General features: G+C 48.0%; 1 protein-coding gene across 1 annotated transcript in view; it reads left to right on the forward strand.

Moving 5' to 3' along the window:
- ahr1b (aryl hydrocarbon receptor 1b) overlaps positions 1–23,157 on the forward strand; it is a 124,072-nt gene that overhangs the window by 35,187 nt on the left and 65,728 nt on the right. Inside the window, 1 exon segment of the mRNA XM_065018753.1 lies at positions 16,927–17,042. Coding sequence (XP_064874825.1) covers positions 16,927–17,042 — 116 coding nt within the window.

Raw genomic sequence — 23,157 nt, forward strand, 5'->3', positions numbered from 1 at the left:
TGTGTGTGCGTGTGTGTGTTGTTGCCCTGTAGGCTACATCATCCAGCGTCAGGGCCACCATGCAGTGTGTGTGTGTGTATGTGTGTATGTATGTGTGTTGTTGCCCTGTAGGATACATCATCCAGCGTCAGGGCCACCATGCAGTGTGTGTGTATGTGTATGTGTGTGTGTGTTGTTGCCCTGTAGGCTACATCATCCAGCGTCAGGGCCACCATGCAGTGTGTGTATGTGTATGTGTGTGTGTGTTGTTGCCCTGTAGGCTACATCAAACAGGATCAGGGCCACCATGCAGTGTGTGTGTGTGTGTGTGTTGTTGCCCTGTAGGCTACATCATCCAGCGTCAGGGCCACCATGCAGTGTGTGTGTGTGTGTTGTTGGCCTGTAGGCTACATCAAACAGGATCAGGGCCACCATGCAGTGTGTGTGTGTGTGTGTGTATGTGTATGCGTGCATGTGTTGTTGCCCTGTAGGCTACATCATCCAGCGTCAGGGCCACCATGCAGTGTGTGTATGTGTGTGTGTGTGTGTGTTGTTGCCCTGTAGGCTACATCATCCAGCGTCAGGGCCACCATGCAGTGTGTGTGTGTGTATGTGTGTGTGTGTGTGTGTTGTTGCCCTGTAGGCTACATCATCCAGCGTCAGGGCCACCATGCAGTGTGTGTATGTGTATGTGTGTGTGTGTTGTTGCCCTGTAGGCTACATCATCCAGCGTCAGGGCCACCATGCAGTGTGTGTGTGTGTGTGTGTGTTGTTGCCCTGTAGGCTACATCATCCAGCGTCAGGGCCACCATGCAGTGTGTGTGTGTGTTGTTGCCCTGTAGGCTACATCATCCAGCGTCAGGGCCACCATGCAGTGTGTGTGTGTGTTGTTGCCCTGTAGGCTACATCATCCAGCGTCAGGGCCACCATGCAGTGTGTGTGTGTGTTGTTGCCCTGTAGGCTACATCATCCAGCGTCAGGGCCACCATGCAGTGTGTGTGTGTGTTGTTGCCCTGTAGGCTACATCATCCAGCGTCAGGGCCACCATGCAGTGTGTGTGTGTGTTGTTGCCCTGTAGGCTACATCATCCAGCGTCAGGGCCACCATGCAGTGTGTGTGTGTGTTGTTGCCCTGTAGGCTACATCATCCAGCGTCAGGGCCACCATGCAGTGTGTGTGTGTGTTGTTGCCCTGTAGGCTACATCATCCAGCGTCAGTGCCACCATGCAGTGTGTGTGTGTGTTGTTGCCCTGCAGGCTACATCAAACAGGATCAGGGCCACCATGCAGTGTGTGTGTGTGTTGTTGCCCTGTAGGCTACATCATCCAGTGTCAGGGCCACCATGCAGTGTGTGTGTGTGTTGTTGCCCTGTAGGCTACATCATCCAGGATCAGGGCCACCATGCAGTGTGTGTGTGTGCGTGTGTTGTTGCCCTGTAGGCTACATCAAACAGGATCAGGGCCACCATGCAGTGTGTGTGTGTGTGTGTGTGTGTGTGTTGTAGCCCTGTAGGCTACATCATCCAGGATCAGGGCCACCATGCAGTGTGTGTGTGTGCGTGTGTTGTTGCCCTGTAGGCTACATCAAACAGGATCAGGGCCACCATGCAGTGTGTGTATGTGTATGTGTGTGTGTGTTGTTGCCCTGTAGGCTACATCAAACAGGATCAGGGCCACCATGCAGTGTGTGTGTGTGTGTGTGTGTGTGTGTGTGTGTGTGTGTGTGTGTGTGTGTGTGTGTGTGTGTGTGTGTGTTGTTGCCCTGTAGGCTACATCATCCAGGATCAGGGCCACCATGCAGTGTGTGTGTGTGTGTGTGTTGTTGCCCTGTAGGCTACATCAAACAGGATCAGGGCCACCATGCAGTGTGTGTATGTGTATGTGTGTGTGTGTTGTTGCCCTGTAGGCTACATCAAACAGGATCAGGGCCACCATGCAGTGTGTGTATGTGTATGCGTGTGTGTGTGTGTTGTTGCCCTGTAGGCTACATCAAACAGGATCAGGGCCACCATGCAGTGTGTGTGTGTGTGTTGTTGCCCTGTAGGCTACATCAAACAGGATCAGGGCCACCATGCAGTGTGTGTGTGTGTGTGTATGCGTGTGTGTGTTGTTGCCCTGTAGGCTACATCATCCAGGATCAGGGCCACCATGCAGTGTGTGTGTGTGTGTGTGTGTGTGTGTGTGTGTGTGTGTGTGTTGTTGCCCTGTAGGCTACATCAAACAGGATCAGGGCCACCATGCAGTGTGTGTATGTGTATGCGGGTGTGTGTTGTTGCCCTGTAGGCTACATCAAACAGGATCAGGGCCACCATGCAGTGTGTGTGTGTGTGTGTGTTGTTGCCCTGTAGGCTACATCATCCAGCGTCAGGGCCACCATGCAGTGTGTGTGTGTGTGTGTGTGTTGTTGGCCTGTAGGCTACATCAAACAGGATCAGGGCCACCATGCAGTGTGTGTGTGTGTATGCGTGTATGTGTTGTTGCCCTGTAGGCTACATCATCCATCGTCAGGGCCACCATGCAGTGTGTGTATGTGTGTGTGTGTGTGTGTTGTTGCCCTGTAGGCTACATCATCCAGCGTCAGGGCCACCATGCAGTGTGTGTATGTGTATGTGTGTGCGTGTGTGTGTTGTTGCCCTGTAGGCTACATCATCCAGCGTCAGGGCCACCATGCAGTGTGTGTGTGTGTATGTATGTGTGTTGTTGCCCTGTAGGCTACATCATCCAGCGTCAGGGCCACCATGCAGTGTGTGTGTGTGTATGTGTGTGTGTGTGTGTGTTGTTGCCCTGTAGGATACATCATCCAGCGTCAGGGCCACCATGCAGTGTGTGTGTATGTGTATGTGTGTGTGTGTTGTTGCCCTGTAGGCTACATCATCCAGCGTCAGGGCCACCATGCAGTGTGTGTATGTGTATGTGTGTGTGTGTTGTTGCCCTGTAGGCTACATCAAACAGGATCAGGGCCACCATGCAGTGTGTGTGTGTGTGTGTGTTGTTGCCCTGTAGGCTACATCATCCAGCGTCAGGGCCACCATGCAGTGTGTGTGTGTGTGTTGTTGGCCTGTAGGCTACATCAAACAGGATCAGGGCCACCATGCAGTGTGTGTGTGTGTATGTGTATGCGTGCATGTGTTGTTGCCCTGTAGGCTACATCATCCAGCGTCAGGGCCACCATGCAGTGTGTGTATGTGTGTGTGTGTGTGTGTTGTTGCCCTGTAGGCTACATCATCCAGCGTCAGGGCCACCATGCAGTGTGTGTATGTGTGTGTGTGTTGTTGCCCTGTAGGCTACATCATCCAGCGTCAGGGCCACCATGCAGTGTGTGTGTGTGTGTGTGTGTGTGTGTTGTTGCCCTGTAGGCTACATCATCCAGCGTCAGGGCCACCATGCAGTGTGTGTGTGTGTTGTTGCCCTGTAGGCTACATCATCCAGCGTCAGGGCCACCATGCAGTGTGTGTGTGTGTTGTTGCCCTGTAGGCTACATCATCCAGCGTCAGGGCCACCATGCAGTGTGTGTGTGTGTTGTTGCCCTGTAGGCTACATCATCCAGCGTCAGGGCCACCATGCAGTGTGTGTGTGTGTTGTTGCCCTGTAGGCTACATCATCCAGCGTCAGGGCCACCATGCAGTGTGTGTGTGTGTTGTTGCCCTGTAGGCTACATCATCCAGCGTCAGGGCCACCATGCAGTGTGTGTGTGTGTTGTTGCCCTGTAGGCTACATCATCCAGCGTCAGGGCCACCATGCAGTGTGTGTGTGTGTTGTTGCCCTGTAGGCTACATCATCCAGCGTCAGTGCCACCATGCAGTGTGTGTGTGTGTTGTTGCCCTGCAGGCTACATCAAACAGGATCAGGGCCACCATGCAGTGTGTGTGTGTGTTGTTGCCCTGTAGGCTACATCATCCAGTGTCAGGGCCACCATGCAGTGTGTGTGTGTGTTGTTGCCCTGTAGGCTACATCATCCAGCGTCAGGGTCACCATGCAGTGTGTGTGTGTGTTGTTGCCCTGTAGGCTACATCATCCAGCGTCAGGGCCACCATGCAGTGTGTGTGTGTGTTGTTGCCCTGTAGGCTACATCATCCAGCGTCAGGGCCACCATGCAGTGTGTGTGTGTGTGTTGTTGCCCTGTAGGCTACATCATCCAGCGTCAGGGCCACCATGCAGTGTGTGTGTGTGTGTTGTTGCCCTGTAGGCTACATCAAACAGGATCAGGGCCACCATGCAGTGTGTGTGTGTGTTGTTGCCCTGTAGGCTACATCATCCAGCGTCAGACACTCCTAGTGGAACTGGAATGGCCGATGCATCAGTTCTTGGAAGTGTTTTGTTGTTAAAGAGGAAGTGTTGTTTATGACGAGTGGTGCACAGCGCTGAGGTTTGGCTCAGCTGGATTCAGAGCTGCTATTCCCTTACTCTACGTAGTGACATTTTACACATAAGAAAACACAGTTACAGTTGAATTCGGAAGTTTACATACTGTAACGGCTTTCTAATGGTGAAGGAGAGTCGGACCAAACTGCAGCGTGTCTATTGTGATTCATCTTTAATAAACAAACGTAACACACAACAAAACACTAACACTACAAAACGAAAACAGCCTATACAAGTGTCTACTAACCTCTAACCAGGACATCAAGACACACAGGACAATCACCCACAATACAACCAAAGAATATGGCTGCCTAAATATGGTTCCCAATCAGAGACAACGGTAAACACCTGCCTCTGATTGAGAACCACTTCAGACAGCCATAGACTCTCCTAGAACACCCCACTAAGCTACAATCCCACTATACACACATTCCAAAATCCCAAGACAAAACACACCACAATACAAAAACTCTATGCCACTCCCTGGCCTGACCCAATACATGAAGAAAACACTAAATACTTAGACCAGGGCGTGACACATACACCTTAGTCAAATACATTTAAACTCAGTTTATTACAATTCCTGTCATTTAATCCTAGTAAAAATTCCCTGTTTTAGGTCAGTTAGAATCACCACTTTATTTTAAGAATGTGAAACGTCAGAATAATAGTAGAGAGAATGATATATTTCAACATTTCTTTCTTTCATCACATTCCCAGTGAGTCAGAAGTTTACATACATTCAATTAGTATTTGGTGGCATTGCTTTTAAATTGTTTAACTTGGGTCAAACGTTTCGAGTAGCCTTCCACAAGCTTCCCACAATAAATTGGGTGAATTTTGGCCAATTCCTCCTGACAGAGCTGGTGTAACGGAGTCAGGTTTGTAGGCCTCCCTGCTCGCACATGCTTTTTCAGTTCTGCCCACAAATGTTCTATAGGATTGAGGTCAGGGCTATGTGATGGCCACTCCAATACCTTGACTTTGTTGTCCTTAAGCATAACGATGGTCATTGTTGCCAAACAGTTATATTTTTGTTTCATCAGACCAGAGGACATTTCTCCAAAAAGTACGATCTTTGTCCCCATGTGCAGTTGCAAACCGTAGTCTGGCTTTTTTATGGCGGTTTTGGAGCAGTGGCCTCTTCCTTGCTGAGCAGCCTTTCAGGTTATGTCAATATAGGACTCGTTTTACTGTGGATATAGATACTTTTGTACCTGTTTCCTCCAGCATCTTCACGAGGTCCTTTGCTGTTATTTTGGGATTGATTAGCACTTTTCGCACCAAAGTAAGTTAATCTCTAGGAGACAGAACACATCTCCTCCCTGAGCAGTATAACGGCTGCGTGGTCCCATGGTGTTTATACTTGTGTACTATTGTTTGTACAGATGAACGTGGTACCTTCAGGTGGTTGGGAATTGCTCCCAAGGATGAACCAGACTAGAGGAGGTATAAAAAAACATCTGAGGTCTTGACTGATTTCTTTTGATTTTCCCATGTTGTCAAGCAAAGAGGCACTGGGTTTGAATGTAGGCCTTGAAATACATCCACAGTTAAACCTCCAATTGACCAAACTATGACAATCAGAAGCTTCTAAAGCCATGACATCATTTTCTGGTGAAATAATCTGTCAGTAAACAATTGTTGGAAAAATTACTTGTCATGCACAAAGTAGATGTCCTAACCGACTTGCCAAAACTATAGTTTGTTAACAAGAAATGTGTGGAGGGGTCGAAAAACGAGTTTCAATGACTCCAATCTAAGTTGTACGTCAACTTCCGGCTTCAACTGTATGTGTTCTAGTATTACAGTATGAACATGTACACTTAAGGCTCGTGTTCCAAACTGTACACTTCCATGTAGGTTAAAAAAGCAGTTCTAACTTAACATGTCCTCAGCTCTGTCTTAACATTTCAGAATTCGCTTCCTTCTGTTACCCACATCAGTAAGAGAGACTCATGGTGTTGAGTTGCTAAGCAATGGGGGGGGGGGGGGCTGAAATAGCCCCCGGCTCACCCAAAATAGATTACCCCCCATATCCAGCTATGGGGTGTAATTTGGGAGCTAGCCCTGAACAGACAGGGATTCATTGAGTCCAAGGAGGTTGAACAGTACAGCATGGCTATGTGCTTGGATCAGATAACCTTGGCAATGAGAGTCATCAGCAAACCACTGTAAGCCAATTCACAGCTCATTGCGGCATCAAAATGTATCCCAGGTATTCCAGGAAGAGGAAGGAGTCCTCTTAGCCAGCTACATAGTCCTCTCCAACTGTACTGTGTCATATGCACTTCTCGCCTGTCCTGATCAGCTGATTAAAGCCACATTATGTGACAATAGTAGCATTGCTTGTTGTGACCATGATACAGTGGTACTGTGATCATGTTAGCCGTCTGTTGTTGCTGTGCAGCTGTCCTCACCCTCAGATGAACAAAGTGCTTTCAGACAGTCTTGAAGAGGAAGAGAATGTAATAGTATACTTTAATATCCCATTGGGAAATGCTTTGCAACAAGGGGATGTGCTTTTTAAAGACGGAATCACAAAGAAGTACCGGGGGGAAAAGAGAAACAAATGACAGATTTTCACACTCAGGAGGCCTACTATCTTTTAATAAAATAAACATCCTAATTTTAACCAAGTTGACAGCGTCAAGGACATTTCACGGTACATGTTGTTTTTTTAAGTGTTGTTTATACAGACGGACAGCGGGATCTGGCAGGAAGCCAAACACACATGTTTTATTAGTCTCTGAGGACATCTTGCTTCTTCAAGGTTTCTTTCTGGATCATTTCTTTCAGGCATGTGTGCGCTTTCCTTTCAGTTGAGACATCATGATTCATTGATTGATTTATTCAGTCGAGTGTGGTGGAGGTTATTCAACTGGGAGCGCTCCCTCTCTCTTTAAGCTTTCAGTATTGTCTGGGGTAGTCAGTCTTGTGACCTTCGTATTGTTTTCCATTCAAAAAAAGTTGTAGTCCCGGATTCAGTCCGAACGCTCTTTGTCGACTGCACCTTTTAAAGGCGATGTTCCCGTGTTCACGGTAAACACTGCATATGTCAGCTCAGTCGGAAATGACCTTTAAATGGCGCATAGCAGACAAAACGTGATCCGATTGAATCCTGGCCTAAGTTGTATTGTAGTTGTGTTTGGCTGCAGGTACTCTAGCGGTTAGAGCGTTGTGCCAGTAACCAAAAGGTCGCTGGTTTGAATCTGTTAATTTGCCATTGAGCAAGGCACTTAACCCTAATTGCTCCTGTAAGTCGCTCTGGATGAGACGGTCTGCTAAATGACGTGAATGTAAAATGTTGTATTTACACTTGGTTGTCCTGATTGAGCTTTATGGGCATCCAAACACCACTGTTTCCAGGATAGGCCATCTGCTCTGCTGTGATCTGAGAGCAGGCAGATTAGGGCTTACGTAACACTACATCGCTTTTCAGTTCATGTTATTATCATCCTCGTGTGTGTGTGTGTGCGTGCGTGCGTACGTGTGTGTGTGTGGGAGCAGTACATACTGCACTCTTCAGATGTTGTTTATGCAAGTGGTTAATTAATGAATTAATGCTAGTGGTTCTGTTTTCTAAAATAAAGGATAGTTTGGGTGGGGAAGGGTTTGTGAGTGTTGAGTGTTGTGCTAAGCTACACCTGTTCTATTTCTACTTCCTGATCCTAAGCCTCCCTGGTGTGTGTAGAGGGTTAAGTCGATCCTCCCCACCCAGAGAGGCACTGATCTCACGCTAGAACGGAGAGTGGAAGTAGCCTGGGTACCAGTCCGTTTGTGCTATCATTCCACTCCTTGCCACTCCTTGTTTGGCATGACAACAAAGCACAACGACTGGTACCAAGGCTAAAGTGGAAGCCCTGTAGAGCAACTTTCTGGTGCGGTGTCGTAGTACAGCATTAAAGTATCCTGGTCCCAGATCTGTTTGTGCTGTATAACCAACTCCTATGGTCAAGTTTGGCATGACAGTGACCGTAGCAGTTGGCAAGACAGCCCTAACAGATCTGGGACCAGCCTGTGGCGTTGTAGTAACGTTGTATAGTGTTGTGTCCCAGGCAGCGTCGCTCTCTCTCTCCTCTACTGCACCTGCTCAGCCACTCAGGAAATCCATGTGCCTTGTTGCATGGAATACTGGCTGTATAATTACTCATGTTTTGATTTCAATTATACAAAAGTTCACATCACGTCATAAGCATAGAATGGCCTTAATCACATCTTAATAATGTTCCTCATTACCAAGCTAAATATAGGGTCATATAACGTGATTCAAAGCGTTTAGCATTGTTATTGTGCTGCACAGCATGACAGAGATATCAATGAGGCTAAAATACGATTATTACTAATATGTCCGGGTCCAGCATCTCACCGACAGGCGAAGGGAAACATAACATAACATGAATGGAACAGTCCTCTAATGAGTGAACCATCTCAGTATTGTACCATTTCCGTTCAGTCCTGGAGTAATGCTTTAAGATGTATCCAGAATCTACAACTAGACAGTCAAGGCCTGTGCTCGGGGCTTGAACTATCACTAAACGGTGGTGTAGTGGTGGGTAAACGCAGGTAACCTTTTTTTTTGTTTTTGAGAGAGAGAGTGTTTACCCACTTTTTGCAGGAATAAATGTATTGAAAATACAGGGAGCGTTACTTTAGTTTCCATTAACGGAAATCAACGTTTTCCTACCGATTTGTTTGTTTGTTACCTCTACGTCACTGCTAACAACCTATGATGAGGTTGAATGTTCTCTCCCCTACAGTTAGAGATGGGGTTTAGCAGGAGGATGTTGTTACCTCTACGTCACTGCTAACAACCTATGATGAGGTTGAATGTTCTCTCCCCTACGGTTAGAGATGGAGTTTAGCAGGAGGATGTTGTTACCTCTACGTCACTGCTAACAACCTATGATGAGGTTGAATGTTCTCTCCCCTACGGTTAGAGATGGGGTTTAGCAGGAGGATTTGGGGACCTCACCTGGGATTGACCTTGTTCGTTTGGGCCATTAGCTACATACATATTTCACACGTCCCATTGGTGTCTCTTGGCCCATGGTGTGGTGGCGGGCAGTTCACTCCTTCCCCTGTGTGTGTGTGTGTGTGTGTGTGTGTGTGTGTGTGTGTGTGTGTGTGTGTGTGTGTGCGCGCGCGCGTGTGTTATCCCCACCCCTCTCCCCAGTGTGAGCTCGAGCTGCTTCCCCTCAACACACAGACACATACACACACACAGACAAACAGAAACACACAAACACACACACTTTCTGGGTAATTTTCATTAATAATTAATGAATCGGGGGGGGGGTCTGGGTTGGAGGGTTGCATGTGTGTCCCCAACACAAACTGTCACATTTAACGGGTCACTGTTTATGTCACACACATACACACTCTCTTGGTGATGTGCGATTTGTGGGGAGGCGGAGGAAGAGGGAGAGGGGGTAAGAGGGTTTCAGAGAAGGAGAGTGAGAGCTAACTGTTAATTGATTCATTTGTGTTCATGGTTGAAAGCTATCTGTGACACTATTTAGTAGAGTAGTTCACAGAGCTTTAAAACAGTACAGACAGTAGCTGTTTACATTAGTACAGTAACAATCTTTAAAATAGTACAGACAGTAGCTGTTTACATTAGTACAGTAACCTTCTTTAAAATAGTACAGACAGTAGCTGTTTACATTAGTACAGTAACATTCTTTAAAATAGTACAGACACTAAGAGATAACAAATAATTAAAGAACAGGGAGTATAGGACAGGACTGAGCACACACCCCTGAGGGGCCCCCGTGTTGAGGATCAGCGTGGCGGATGTGTTGTTACCTACCCTTACCACCTGGGGGCGGCCCGTCAGGAAGTCCAGGATCCAGTTCCAGAGGGAGGTGTGTAGTCCCAGGGTCCTTAGCTTAGTGATGAGCTTTGAGGGCACTATGGTGTTGAACGCTGAAATGTAGTCAATGAATAGCATTCTCACATAGGTGTTACTTTTGTCCAGGTGTGGAAAGGGCAGTGTGGAGTGCAATAGAGATTGCCTAATCTGTGGATCTGTTAGGGTGGTATGCAAATTGTAGGTGGTCTAGGGTTTCAGGGATAATGGTGTTGATTTGAGCCATGACCAGCCTTTCAAAGAATTTCATGGCTACAGACGTGAGTGCTACGGGTCAGTAGTCATTTAGGCAGGTTACCTTAGTGTTCTTGGTCACAGGGACTATGGCGGTCTGCTTCAAACATGTTGGTATTACAGACTCAGACAGGGAGAGGTTGAAAATGTCAGTGAAGACAATTGCAAGTTGGTCAGCGCATGCTCAGAGTACACATCCTGGTAATCCGTCTGGCCCAGCGGCCTTGTGAATGTTGACCTGTTTAAAGGTTTTACTCACATCGGCTGCGGAGAGCGTGATCACACAGTCGTCCGGAACAGCTGATGCTCTTGTGCATGTTTCAGTTTTACTTGCAAGCATAGAGGTTATTTAGCTCGTCTGGTAGGCTCGTGTCACTGGGCAGCTCTCAGCTGTGCTTCCCTTTGTAGTCTGTAAGCCCTGCCACATCCGACGAGAGTCAGAGCTGGCATAGTACGATTCGATCTTCATTCTGTGTTGACGCTTTGTCTGTTTGATGGTTCGTCAGAGGGCATAGCGGGATTTCTTACAAGCTTCCCAGTTAGAGTCCCGCTCCTTTTTGCTTATAAGCAGGAATCCGGAGGATAGAGTTATGGTCAGATTTGCCAAATGGAGGGCGAGGGAGCACTTTGTACCACCTTTAATCTCTGTTTTCCCCTCTGGTTGCACATTTATCATGCTGATAGAAATTAGGTTAAACTGCATTACAGTCCCCGGCCACTAGGAGCGCCACCTCTGAATGAGCGTTTTCCTGTTTGCTTATGGCGGAATACAGCTCAGTGAGTGCGGTTTTAGTGCCAGCCTCGGTCTGTGGTGGTATGTAGACAGCTACGAAAGTGCATGGGTATGCACTGAACCACACAGCCATATATTTACAACAGTACAATGCCGTTTGCTGTTACAGTATGCAGTACAGTAGCCATCTATCCCCAGTGCACTCAGCCACAGAGTCACAGCCAGAGGTAGGGAAGGTTAGAGAATGCCGGTGGTGGCCCGCATCCGATGGAGTTGGTCATCTGTACACTGGAACTGAGGAGCTCCTATTCTGATTGGCTGCCACCACATTATGCCAACAGGAAGTGTGTGTGTTCAGTAAGCGGGCGGCAGGCAGGCACTCCCCTTGTTCTACGGAGTCAAAAGCAATTGCTGTTTCCTAGGCGCCCCGGGCGCTGTGTGTGTGTCACAGGCATCTGCTGCTGCTGTGGTGTCATCGACACGTAACGCGGCGCACAAATAGGCCCTGGTGTTAATGTTTGATGGCTGACATGCCTCTCCTCTCCCGGCTCTCCCTTCAACAGCAGCAGCAGCCTGTGTGGTTCCACGACGCTGCACTCTGTCTCAGAGAAAGCTCTCATCACTCCCCTGTTCATTCACTTAGACAGGTGTGATGTAATGGCGCTTGCCGTCAAGCCAGCACTGGCTATAGCTAACGTTATAGTGGATTTTCTCGCTTGTCTGGGCTGTTGATTTCTAGGGCTAAGTACGTAGAATGTGCTGGGTTGATTATGAGCATTCCAGAATCCAGTTGATCTCTATGTTGAATGAAAGAGTTGATTGTGTTGGAGAGATGGGATAAAGATGAGTTCCATGAGCCAGGGTTCTAACTGAATCCTGCTCTGTTCTCTCCAGAATAGCAACAAGGAGCCGTCTCTTCTTCTTATTCTTATTTGCACCAGCGTGTCAATTCCTGTTTTGTAAGGATGATCCGACCTCCCAGTTTCACCCAATTGATGTCCAGCCTCTCTTCCACATGCTTCCCTAGCCGCCTGACTCTGGATTTCAGGTAGCTAGGGGAAACAGCCCTGCTACAACTAGGAATACTTTTCCTTGTTGGCTGGAGAGGGAGAGAGAGGAAGAGGAAGGCAGACTGACACGCTACTGCTCTACTGCTTCATTGTGGAAATGAGACACAGGTCCGTGTTCGTGAGAGCAACGTTGGGTGTGTGAGAGAGAGAGAGGGTAGCATGTTTTTAACTCCAAGCGGACAGATAGACAGGCACTAGACCCTGTGTGGTGTAGTATAATGTACTGTCGTGCACTGTACTGCCTTGTAGTGTAATATACTGTACTGTAGTGTACTGTAGTATGTCCCTTCGCTTGTTCTGTCCCTAACAGAGAAGAATTTCCCAATCCCCTTTCAAACAGGGAATGCTGTGAGGGTCATTGGTGATGTTGTGCGTAAACACCAACCTCACATCAATATCAGCGGTTTTGCCTTTGAAGCCGTTATCTGTTGTCCACTTTACAGATGTGCTTGTTCATTTGCAGTTTTAGTGCTTTAAAAAACATATGTTAAGTGCTGTGTCTCATCAGAGAGGCTACAATATACACTTCAACTCACTTTACAATAAGGAATCACTGAGTAATAAAAGGTTCAAAGGTTAAGTAGAGTATTTCTGTTGTCTCTAGTCATGGTGAAACCGCATTTCCCAACCCCTTTAATACTGTTCACGGAATGCTTTGAGAGTTTCTATCATTTCAAATCTTTATTACTCGTTTGGACAAGGAGTTTCTGGGGATCTCTGCATGCAAGGTGAAACGATTGGTATCACTGTTTTTGCCTTCCAGTCACAGAGACTGTGTTGGGGTCCTGAGAAGTACCATTGGTTGCGTGCTGGCCGGCCTTATAGCCCTGTCGCTAGTGGAATCCAGCTAAAGCCAATGGGAAAGAGGCCACAGAACTTCCACAATGCCTTTGAAGGAACAGACCGATGTAGACCGAGGCAGAAATCTCTTTCCAAAGCTTCCCCTTGGCTTTTAACGTTTAAACTTCTCCATTTGTCTCCGTCAAAACAGAGTCAAATCTTTGTCATTGAGGAGCAGGGGAACATTGTTTGGTCATGTATTAATTAAACTGTGTTAGAGTGCCTTTTTTCCATTTTAATGGATTAAATAGCTGAAACCTTTTTCTATCAATTTGAACTTATCTTCACCAAACAGAAAAGGAATGCTGATTTGTAATCCTTTACTGATACTTCCCAGTAGATGAGTTTATATCATTGCCAAGCAGAAGGGTTTAGTGTGTCAGTATGAATCTGTGTCTAGGTCTGATTATGAGTATGGGTTTGAGTATGGGTCTGAGTTTGGGTCTGAGTTTGAGTCTGGGTCTGAGTCTGAGTCTGGGTCTGACCCCCAGCACATTGACCTGATGGCGATAGTCTTAACCCCCACAAGTAAGTCCTAGGATGGTGGGTGTGTTGACCTTGTGACCCCTCTATTGTCCCCTCTAGCCTCACCCCCCAGCCCCCTCAATCAAGTCCTACTCCAGATCACTATAGACCTGTGTGTTGGTCATTTAGAGCATCATATCCACACACTGCTCAGGGGTCAGGGAGTTGTATAGGGGTCAGAGGTGAGGGGTCACGCTGAAAGACTGTAGAGTCTAATCCCTCTCCTCTCTGTGTTTGGGTGTTACAACTCAAACTTCATTTTCTCCAGTTGAGCAGTAGCCTACATCCAAAATGACACGTTCATTTCGATTTCTAATATGTGTTTCTTAGAGCTACTGTATATGTGTGTGTGTGTGGTGTTTAACGGTATATCCATATTGTAGAGCCAGGCAACCTCCCCACTGGTTTGAGCCTGTGATCCAGACTGTGGACCATGTGGGATGTGGAGGGGGTACTGTGGGTAGAGTACTCCTAGTTAGTTCTCCAGGGAGGGCAGACTGAGGCTCCAGAGTGATGGGCATACACACACACATACACACACACACACATTGGACAGAGTGAGGCTCCAGAGTGATGCTCCAGGTTTAGAGGTGCTGTAGAGATGTCACACCTGTTGGTGACTTTTTTCTCACCGTACAACACTAATGCCTTTTCCACGTCTCACACAAGTGGAGAAAATCCCTGTCCTGTCTGTCCTTCACTTTTCTCTCTTTCACTCCCTCTCTTCGTTTTCTCTCTTTCACTCCTTCTCTTCGTTTTCTCTCTTTCACTCCCTCTCTTCGTTTTCTCTCTTTCACTCCCTCTCTTCGTTTTCTCTCTTTCACTCCCTCTCTTCGTTTTCTCTCTTTCACTCCCTCTCTTCGTTTTCTCTCTTTCACTCTGTTTTTTCTTTCCTCTCTCACTCCCTCATTCTTGTATTTTCTCTCTCTGTCTCTCTATCTCTCTCTCTTTCCTACTCTCTCTCTATCTCTCTCTCTATTTTATAAAGCATATTCAGTATACTAATAATTCAGAATACTTTCTCAGTGTTTTATTGTAAGGCTTTAGCTCTTTTCATTCCCACATCTCCTCCTTCTCTTTCTCCCCCTATCCCCTCCATGGTCTTCTCCTCCCTCTATCCCCTCCATGGTCTTCTCCTCCCTCTATCCCCTCCATGGTCTTCTCCTCCCCCTATCCCCTCCATGGTCTTCTCCTCCCCCTATCCCCTCCATGGTCTTCTCCTCCTTCTATCCCCTCCATGGTCTTCTCCTCCCCCTATCCCCTCCATAGTCTTCTCCTCCCCCTATCCCCTCCATGGTCTTCTCCTTCCCTATCCCCTCCACGGTCTTCTCCTCCCCCTATCCCCTCCATGGTCTTCTTCTCCCCCTATCCCCTCCATGGTCTTCTCCTCACCCTATCCCCTCCATGGTCTTCTCTCTATCCCCTCCATGGTCTTCTCCTCCCCTATCCCCTCCATGGTCTTCTCCTCCCCTATCCCCTCCATGGTCTTCTCCTCCCTCTATCCCCTCCATGGTCTTATCCTCCCCCTATACCCTCCATGGTCTTCTCCTCACACTATCCCCTCCATGGTCTTATCCTCCTCCTATCCCCTCCATGGTCTTCTTCTCCCCCTATCCCCTCCATGGTCTTCTCCTCACCCCATCCCCTCCATGGTCTTCTCCTCACCCTATCCCCTCCATGGACTTCTCCTCCCCCTATCCCCTGCATGGTCTTCTCCTCCTCTATCCCCTCCATGGTCTTCTCCTCACCCTATCCCCTCCATGGTCTTCTCCTCCCCCTATCCCCTCCATGGTATTCTCCTGCCCCTATACCCTCCATGGTCTTCTTCTCCCCCTATCCCCTCCATGGTCTTCTTCTCCTCCCCTATCCCCTCCATGGTCTTCTCCTCCCCCTATCCCCTCCATAGTCTTCTCCTCCCCCTATCCCCTCCATGGTCTTCTCCTTCCCCTATCCCCTCCACGGTCTTCTCCTCCCCTATCCCCTCCATGGTCTTCTTCTCCCCCTATCCCCTCCATGGTCTTCTCCTTCCCCTATCCCCTCCATGGTCTTCTCCTTCCCCTATCCCCTCCACGGTCTTCTCCTCCCTCTATCCCCTCCATGGTCTTCTCCTCCCCTATCCCCTCCATGGTCTTCTCCTCCCCTATACCCTCCATGGTCTTCTCCTCCCCTATCCCCTCCATGGTCTTTTCCTCCCCCTATCCCCTCCATGGTCTTCTCCTCCCCTATACCCTCCATGGTCTTCTCCTCACCCTATCCCCTCCATGGTCTTCTCCTCCCCCTATCCCCTCCATGGTCTTCTTCTTCCCCTATCCCCTCCATGGTCTTCTTCTCCCCCTATCCCCTCCATGGTCTTCTCCTCCCCTATCCCCTCCATAGTCTTCTCCTCCCCCTATCCCCTCCATGGTCTTCTCCTTCCCCTATCCCCTCCACGGTCTTCTCCTTCCCCTATCCCCCATGGTCTTCTCCTCCCCCCTATCCCCTCCATTCTGGGGCAGCAGGTAGTCTAGTGGTTAGAGCGTTGGACTAGTAACCGAAAGGTTGTAAGATTGAATCCCCGAGCTGACAAGGTAAAAATCTGTCATTCTGCCCCTGGACAAGGCAGTTAACCCACTGTTCCTAGGCCGTCATTGTAAATAAGAAATTGTTCTTAACTGACTTGCCTAGTTAAATAAAAAAATAAATAAAAAAATGATCCTCCCCCTATCCCCTCCATGGTCTTCTCCTTCACCTATCCCCTCCATGGTCTTCTCCTCCCCCTATCCCCCCCACGGTCTTCTCCTCCCCCTATCCCCCCATGGTCTTCTCCTCCTTCTGTCCAGGCCAATGTTGTCTGCCTCACTGGATCATCCTCCTCTCATAATGAATGTTTGCAAACACATCAGTATTACTTCAAACTAACATGGGCTCAGTCAGAGCCATTAGCACAGCTACAGAGAGCCAGAATAGACAGCAGCATGCGCTAGACTAGGCTAAAGAAAGCACTCCGCAATGCCTGCTGGGAAAACCTGGAACGCTGGCAGAACCCACATCAGCCTTTAAAGCCCCCTTTAAACTGTTTGAAGTTTTGATTATCAATGCCATATGATTGGTTTCATATTTGTGGTGGTGGATGGCGTTTGTTGTTTGCGAGTCATAATGAATGAGCCTGTTCAGAGATGGTGTTTAATGAATTGTTAATGAGCTAGGGACCTGTCATGCCTGTGTGTTGTAAAGCCCTCTGACATTCACAGCAGTTCTCTGTAAACACTATTTCAAAGACTTAAACCCTCTCTCTCTCCTCTCTCTCTCTCTTCACCTCTCTCTCCCTCTATAGTTGCCCTGAAGACCCACGCTTGCAAGGGTTTGAAGGCCAACAGTGGTAACCATGACAACAGCAAGAAAACGGGATTGGTGGATGGCTGGATGCCCGAGGGTGAACTCCTATTGCAGGTTGGTGGGCAGGCTCCAGGTGCAGGGCATAAACACACGACAAGCAGTGTGACACCCCAGCTGGGGCCTGCACTACACCATACATTCTGTGCACTGTAACTCTATCAACATATGTTTAAAATCATTGCATCAGAACGTTCCATTATGTCAAGAAATACTATGAGCTATCTTTCCACATCTATACACACACCACCACCTGTAGCCCAGGCACATCTGGTCTACTCCACTCTACTCCAAACTGACCAGTAGACATAAGAAGACTACTCCCTCTGTGAAGCTCATCTCACCTAGCGTGTCTCGCTTCAGATCAGGGCTGGTTTTATAGAGCACGCTGCCTGCCTGCCACAGTGCATAGCTACATGTCTTAGCATTTCCCCAAACTTTCTGGGCTTCTCTTCTGTCCCTTAAGCATGCCACGGGCTTGGAGAGAGAGAGCGAGAGAGAGAGCGAGAGAGAGAGAGAGAGCCTGGAGAACATGGCGAGAGTTAGAGAGAGAGAGACAGAGAGAGAGAGACTGGAGAACATGGCGAGAGTTAGAGAGAGAGAGAGGGAGAGAGACAGAGAGAGAGAGAGAGAGCCTGGAGAACATGGCGAGAGTTAGAGAGAGAGAGAGAGGGAGAGAGACAGAGAGAGAGAGAGAGAGAGAGAGAGAGAGAGAGAGCCTGGAGAACATGGCGAGAGTTAGAGAGAGAGAGACAGAGAGAGAGAGACTGGAGAACATGGCGAGAGTTAGAGAGAGAGAGAGGGAGAGAGAGAGAGAGAGAGCCTGGAGAACATGGCGAGAGTTAGAGAGAGAGAGGGAGAGAGACAGAGAGAGAGAGACAGAGAGAGAGAGAGAGAGCCTGGAGAACATGGCGAGAGTTAGAGAGACAGAGAGAGAGAGAGTTAGAGAGAGAGAGAGAGGGCCTGGAGAACATGGCGAGAGTTAGAGAGAGGGAGAGAGAGAGAGAGAGCCTGGAGAACATGGCGAGAGTTAGAGAGGGAGAGAGACAGAGAGAGAGCCTGGAGAACATGGCGAGAGTTAGAGAGAGAGAGAGAGAGGGAGAGAGACAGAGAGAGAGAGACAGAGAGAGAAAGAGAGAGCCTGGAGAACATGGCGAGAGTTAGAGAGGGAGAGAGAGAGACAGAGAGAGAGAGAGTTAGAGAGAGAGAGAGAGAGAGAGAGGGCCTGGAGAACATGGCGAGAGTTAGAGAGAGTTAGAGAGAGGGAGAGAGAGAGAGAGAGAGCCTGGAGAACATGGCGAGAGTTAGAGAGAGAGAGAGGGAGAGAGACAGAGAGAGAGAGACAGAGAGAGAGAGAGAGAGCCTGGAGAACATGGCGAGAGTTAGAGAGAGAGAGACAGAGAGAGAGAGCTGTCAGGCTGAAGCGTAGCTAAGTTAAGTGAGCAGTGCTTAGATTGAAAGCTTTCCCAGGCAGGCACAGTAAGAGCCTTGATAGAGAGGCAGGTGAGACAGGAGACTGCAGGGCTCTCACACACAGCAGGCACAACACGGCAGACATGGAAAGTCTGTCTTGTAGAGGGAGTGCACCACATGGGGACAAGCATAGATATGTACAGTTGAAGTCGGAAGTTGACATACACCTTAGCCAAAGACATTTAAACTCAGTTTTTCACAATTCCTGACATTTAATCCTAGTAAAAAGTCACCACTTTATTTTAAGAATGTGAAATGTCAGAATAATAGTAGAGAGAATGATTTATTTCAGCTTTTATTTCTTTCATCACATTCCCAGTTGGTCAGAAGTTTACATACACTCAATTAGTATTTGGTAGCATTGCCTTTAAATTGTTTAACTGTGGTCAAACGTTTCGAGTAGCCTTCCACAAGCGTCCCACAATAAATTGGGTGAATTTTGGCCCATTCCTCCTGACAGAGCTGGTGTAACGGCGTCAGGTTTGTAGGCCTCCTTGCTCGCACCCGCTTTTTCAGTTCTGCCCACACATTTTCTATGGGATTGAGGTCAGGGCTTTGTGATGGCCACTCCAATACCATGACTTTGTTGTCCTAAAGCCATTTTGCCACAACTTTGGAAGTATGCTTGGGATCATTGTCCATTTGGAAGACCCATTTGCGACCAAGCTTTAACTTCCTGACTGATGTCTTGAGATGTTGCTTCAATATATCCACATAAATTCTCCCAACTCATGATGCCATCTATTTTGTGAAGTGCACCAATCCCTCCTGCAGCAAAGCACCCCCACAACATGATGCTGCCACCCCCGTTCTTCACGGTTGGGATCGTGTTCTTCAGCTTGCAAGCCTCCCCTTTTTCCTGCAAACATAACAATGGTTATTATGGCCAAACAGTTCGATTTTTGTTTCATCAGACCAGAGGACATTTCTCCAAAAGTACAATCTTTGTCTCCATGTGCAGTTGCAAACCGTAGTCTGGCTTTTTTATGACGGTTTTGAAGCAGTGGCTTCTTCCTTGCTGAGCGGCCTTTCAGGTTATGTCGATATAGGACTCGTTTTACTGTGGATATAGATACTTTTGTACCTGTTTCCTCCAGCATCTTCACTTTGCTGTTGTTCTGGGATTAATTTGCACCTTTCGCACCAAAGTACATTCATCTCGAGGAGACAGAACGCGTCTCCTTCCTGAGCGGTATGACGGCTGCCTGGTCCCATGGTGTTTATACTTGCGTACTATTGTTTGTACAGATGAAATTGGTACATATAGGCATTTGGAAATTGCTCCCAAGGATGAACCAGACTTGTGGAGGTCAACAATTTATTTTCTGAGGTCTTGGCTGATTTCTTTTGATTTTACCATTAGGTCAAGCAACGAGGCACCGAGTTTGAAGGTAGGCCTTGAAATACATCCACAGGTACACCTCCAATTGACTCAAATTATGTCAATTAGCCTATCAGAAGCTTCTAAAGCCATGACATCATTTTATGGAATTTTCCAATCTGTTTAAAGGCACAGTCAACTTAGTGTATGTAAACTTCTGACCCACTGGAATTGTGATACAGTGATTTGTAAGTGAAATAATCTGTCTGTAAACAATTGTTGGAAAAATCACTTGTGTCATGCACAAAGTAGATGTCCTAACTGACTTGCCAAACCTATAGTTTGTTAACAAGACATTTGTGGAGTGGTTGAAAATGAGTTTTAATGACTCCAACCTAAGTGTATGTAAACTTCAACTGTAAACTTCAACTGTATAGTAATAGTGTTCTAATTCTATTTCTATGGGGGAAAGTTAAGTACTGCTGGTGCTTATTGGCAGATTGGGCTCTTTCCTTAACATACAGGATCTCAGCCTAGAAAGAAAAGGTTTTACCAGGCCTGCTGAGACCAGCTGATTAGTTTGGACTTGTTTAGAGTAGCTTCAAAAGTTATGTCCATGCCATAGCCTACTTTGGTGCCATCATTCATCCCCAACTTAAAGAGACATTGCTCTATTCTGTCATGCACTTAAAGGGACAGCGCTCTATTCTGCCCTGTTCTTTGAGACTACCAAAATATTGTTTTTGAGTGGAATTGTCCTTTAAAGGGACAATGCTCTATATTCTGCCCTGCTCTGTACTGGATGTTCATTCAGGGGAGATGTGATCTGCTTCATCTGCAGGGCCCCCTGTTGTGCCATCATGCAGAGTCACACCGTGCCAGAACAGTCAACACAGAATCTCTTAAGACAGGCTGAGCTATAGAGGGAGGGAGGGAGGGAGGGAGAGAGAGAGAGAGAGAGAGAGGCTTTGTGGGGAGGAAATGAGGGAACTATTTATTTGAGAGAGAAAGAATAGTAAATGGAGAGAGAGGGGGAAAAGAGAGAGAGATGCTAAATGAAGGCGAGGTCGTTATTCATGACATTGCTGTTGAGAGGGCCGGAAAGAGAAGGGGGGAGAAGAGAAGAGATGGGGGAGCGGTGGAGAGGAGAGGGGGTCGGAGGAGAGGAGAGGCTATTTCTGACCAGGGCTGGCTGTCTTGCTATGTTCCATTTCAGACACTTGGCCATGAATTATAGAGTGACTGTGAGGACATCCATTATTGAAAAGGGCGGTAAAATGAGAGCAGAAAGGTGTTTGATATTCTCCATGTAGCCTAATGTACTTTTTTAAGTCCACGTCATTCAGGTTACTTTTTCAGTGGATCAAAATATAATTCCACAAGCATTTGAAGTTCACTAAAGGCATGGGAGAATCAATATCAGTACAACATCAGTACAATATCAGTACATGCCAAAAAGTAAAACAACTGATTGTACAAAAAAGGAATGCACCCTTGTGTGTTCCCTATGGCCTGCCAGTCTGTGACATTGTTTGCCCTACCATACTGTGACATTGTTTGCCGTACCATACTGTGCCAGTGTTTGGCCTACCATACTGTTCCAGTGTTTGCCCTACCATACTATGCCAGTGTTTGCCCTACCATACTGTGCCAGTGTTTGCCCTACCATACTGTGACATTGTTTGCCCTACCATACTGTACCAGTGTTTGCCCTACCATACTGTGACATTGTTTGCCCTACCATACTGTGACATTGTTTGCCCTACCATACTGTGGCAGTGTTTGGCCTGCCATACTGTGCCAGTGTTTGGCCTGCCATACTGTTCCAGTGTTTGCCCTACCATACTGTTCCAGTGTTTTCCCTACCATACAGTGCCAGTGTTTGCCCTACCATACTGTGCCAGTGTTTGGCCTACCATACTGTTCCAGTGTTTGCCCACCATACTGTGCCAGTGTTTGCCCTACCATACTGTGCCAGTGTTTGCCCTGCCAGTCTGTGCCAGTGTTTGCCCTACCATACTGTTCCAGTGTTTAGCCTGCCAGTCTGTTCCAGTGTTTGCCCTGCCAGTCTGTGCCAGTGTTTGGCCTACCATACTGTTCCAGTGTTTGCCCTGCCAGTCTGTGCCAGTGTTTGGCCTGACATGCTGTTCCAGTGTTTGCCCTGCCAGTCTGTGCCAGTGTTTGGCCTACCATACTGTTCCAGTGTTTGCCCTGCCAGTCTGTGCCAGTGTTTGGCCTACCATACTGTTCCAGTGTTTGCCCTGCCAGTCTGTGCCAGTGTTTGCCTACCATACTGTGCCAGTGTTTGCCCTGCCATAGTCTGTGCCAGTGTTTGGCCTACCATACTGTTGCCCAGTGTTTGCCCTGCCAGTCTGTGCCAGTGTTTGGCCTACCATACTGTTCCAGTGTTTGCCCTGCTAGTCTGTGCCAGTGTTTGGCCTGCCAGTCTGTTCCAGTGTTTGCCCTGCCAGTCTGCCAGTGTTTGCCCTGCCAGTCTGTGCCAGTGTTTGCCCTGCCAGTCTGTGCCAGTGTTTGCCCTACCATACTGTGCCAGTGTTTGCCCTACCATACTGTGCCAGTGTTTGGCCTACCATACTGTTCCAGTGTTTGCCCTACCATACTGTGCCAGTGTTTGCCCTACCATACTGTGCCAGTGTTTGCCCTACCATACTGTGCCAGTGTTTGCCCTACCATACTGTGACATTGTTTGCCCTACCATACTGTGGCAGTGTTTGGCCTGCCATACTGTGCCAGTGTTTGGCCTGCCATACTGTTCCAGTGTTTGCCCTACCATACTGTTCCAGTGTTTGCCCTACCATACAGTGCCAGTGTTTGCCCTACCATACTGTGCCAGTGTTTGGCCTACCATACTGTTCCAGTGTTTGCCCTACCATACTGTGCCAGTGTTTGCCCTACCATACTGTGCCAGTGTTTGCCCTGCCAGTCTGTGCCAGTGTTTGCCCTACCATACTGTGCCAGTGTTTGGCCTGCCAGTCTGTGCCAGTGTTTGCCCTACCATACTGTTCCAGTGTTTGCCCTGCCAGTATGTGCCAGTGTTTGCCCTACCATACTGTTCCAGTGTTTAGCCTGCCAGTCTGTTCCAGTGTTTGCCCTGCCAGTCTGTGCCAGTGTTTGGCCTAACATACTGTTCCAGTGTTTGCCCTGCCAGTCTGTGCCAGTGTTTGGCCTGACATGCTGTTCCAGTGTTTGCCCTGCCAGTCTGTGCCAGTGTTTGGCCTACCATACTGTTCCAGTGTTTGCCCTGCCAGTCTGTGCCAGTGTTTGGCCTACCATACTGTTCCAGTGTTTGCCCTGCCAGTCTGTGCCAGTGTTTGGCCTACCATACTGTGCCAGTGTTTGCCCTGCCAGTCTGTGCCA

This window comes from Oncorhynchus nerka, linkage group LG5 (genome assembly GCF_034236695.1).
Source record: "Oncorhynchus nerka isolate Pitt River linkage group LG5, Oner_Uvic_2.0, whole genome shotgun sequence".
Classification (NCBI taxonomy): domain Eukaryota; kingdom Metazoa; phylum Chordata; class Actinopteri; order Salmoniformes; family Salmonidae; genus Oncorhynchus; species Oncorhynchus nerka.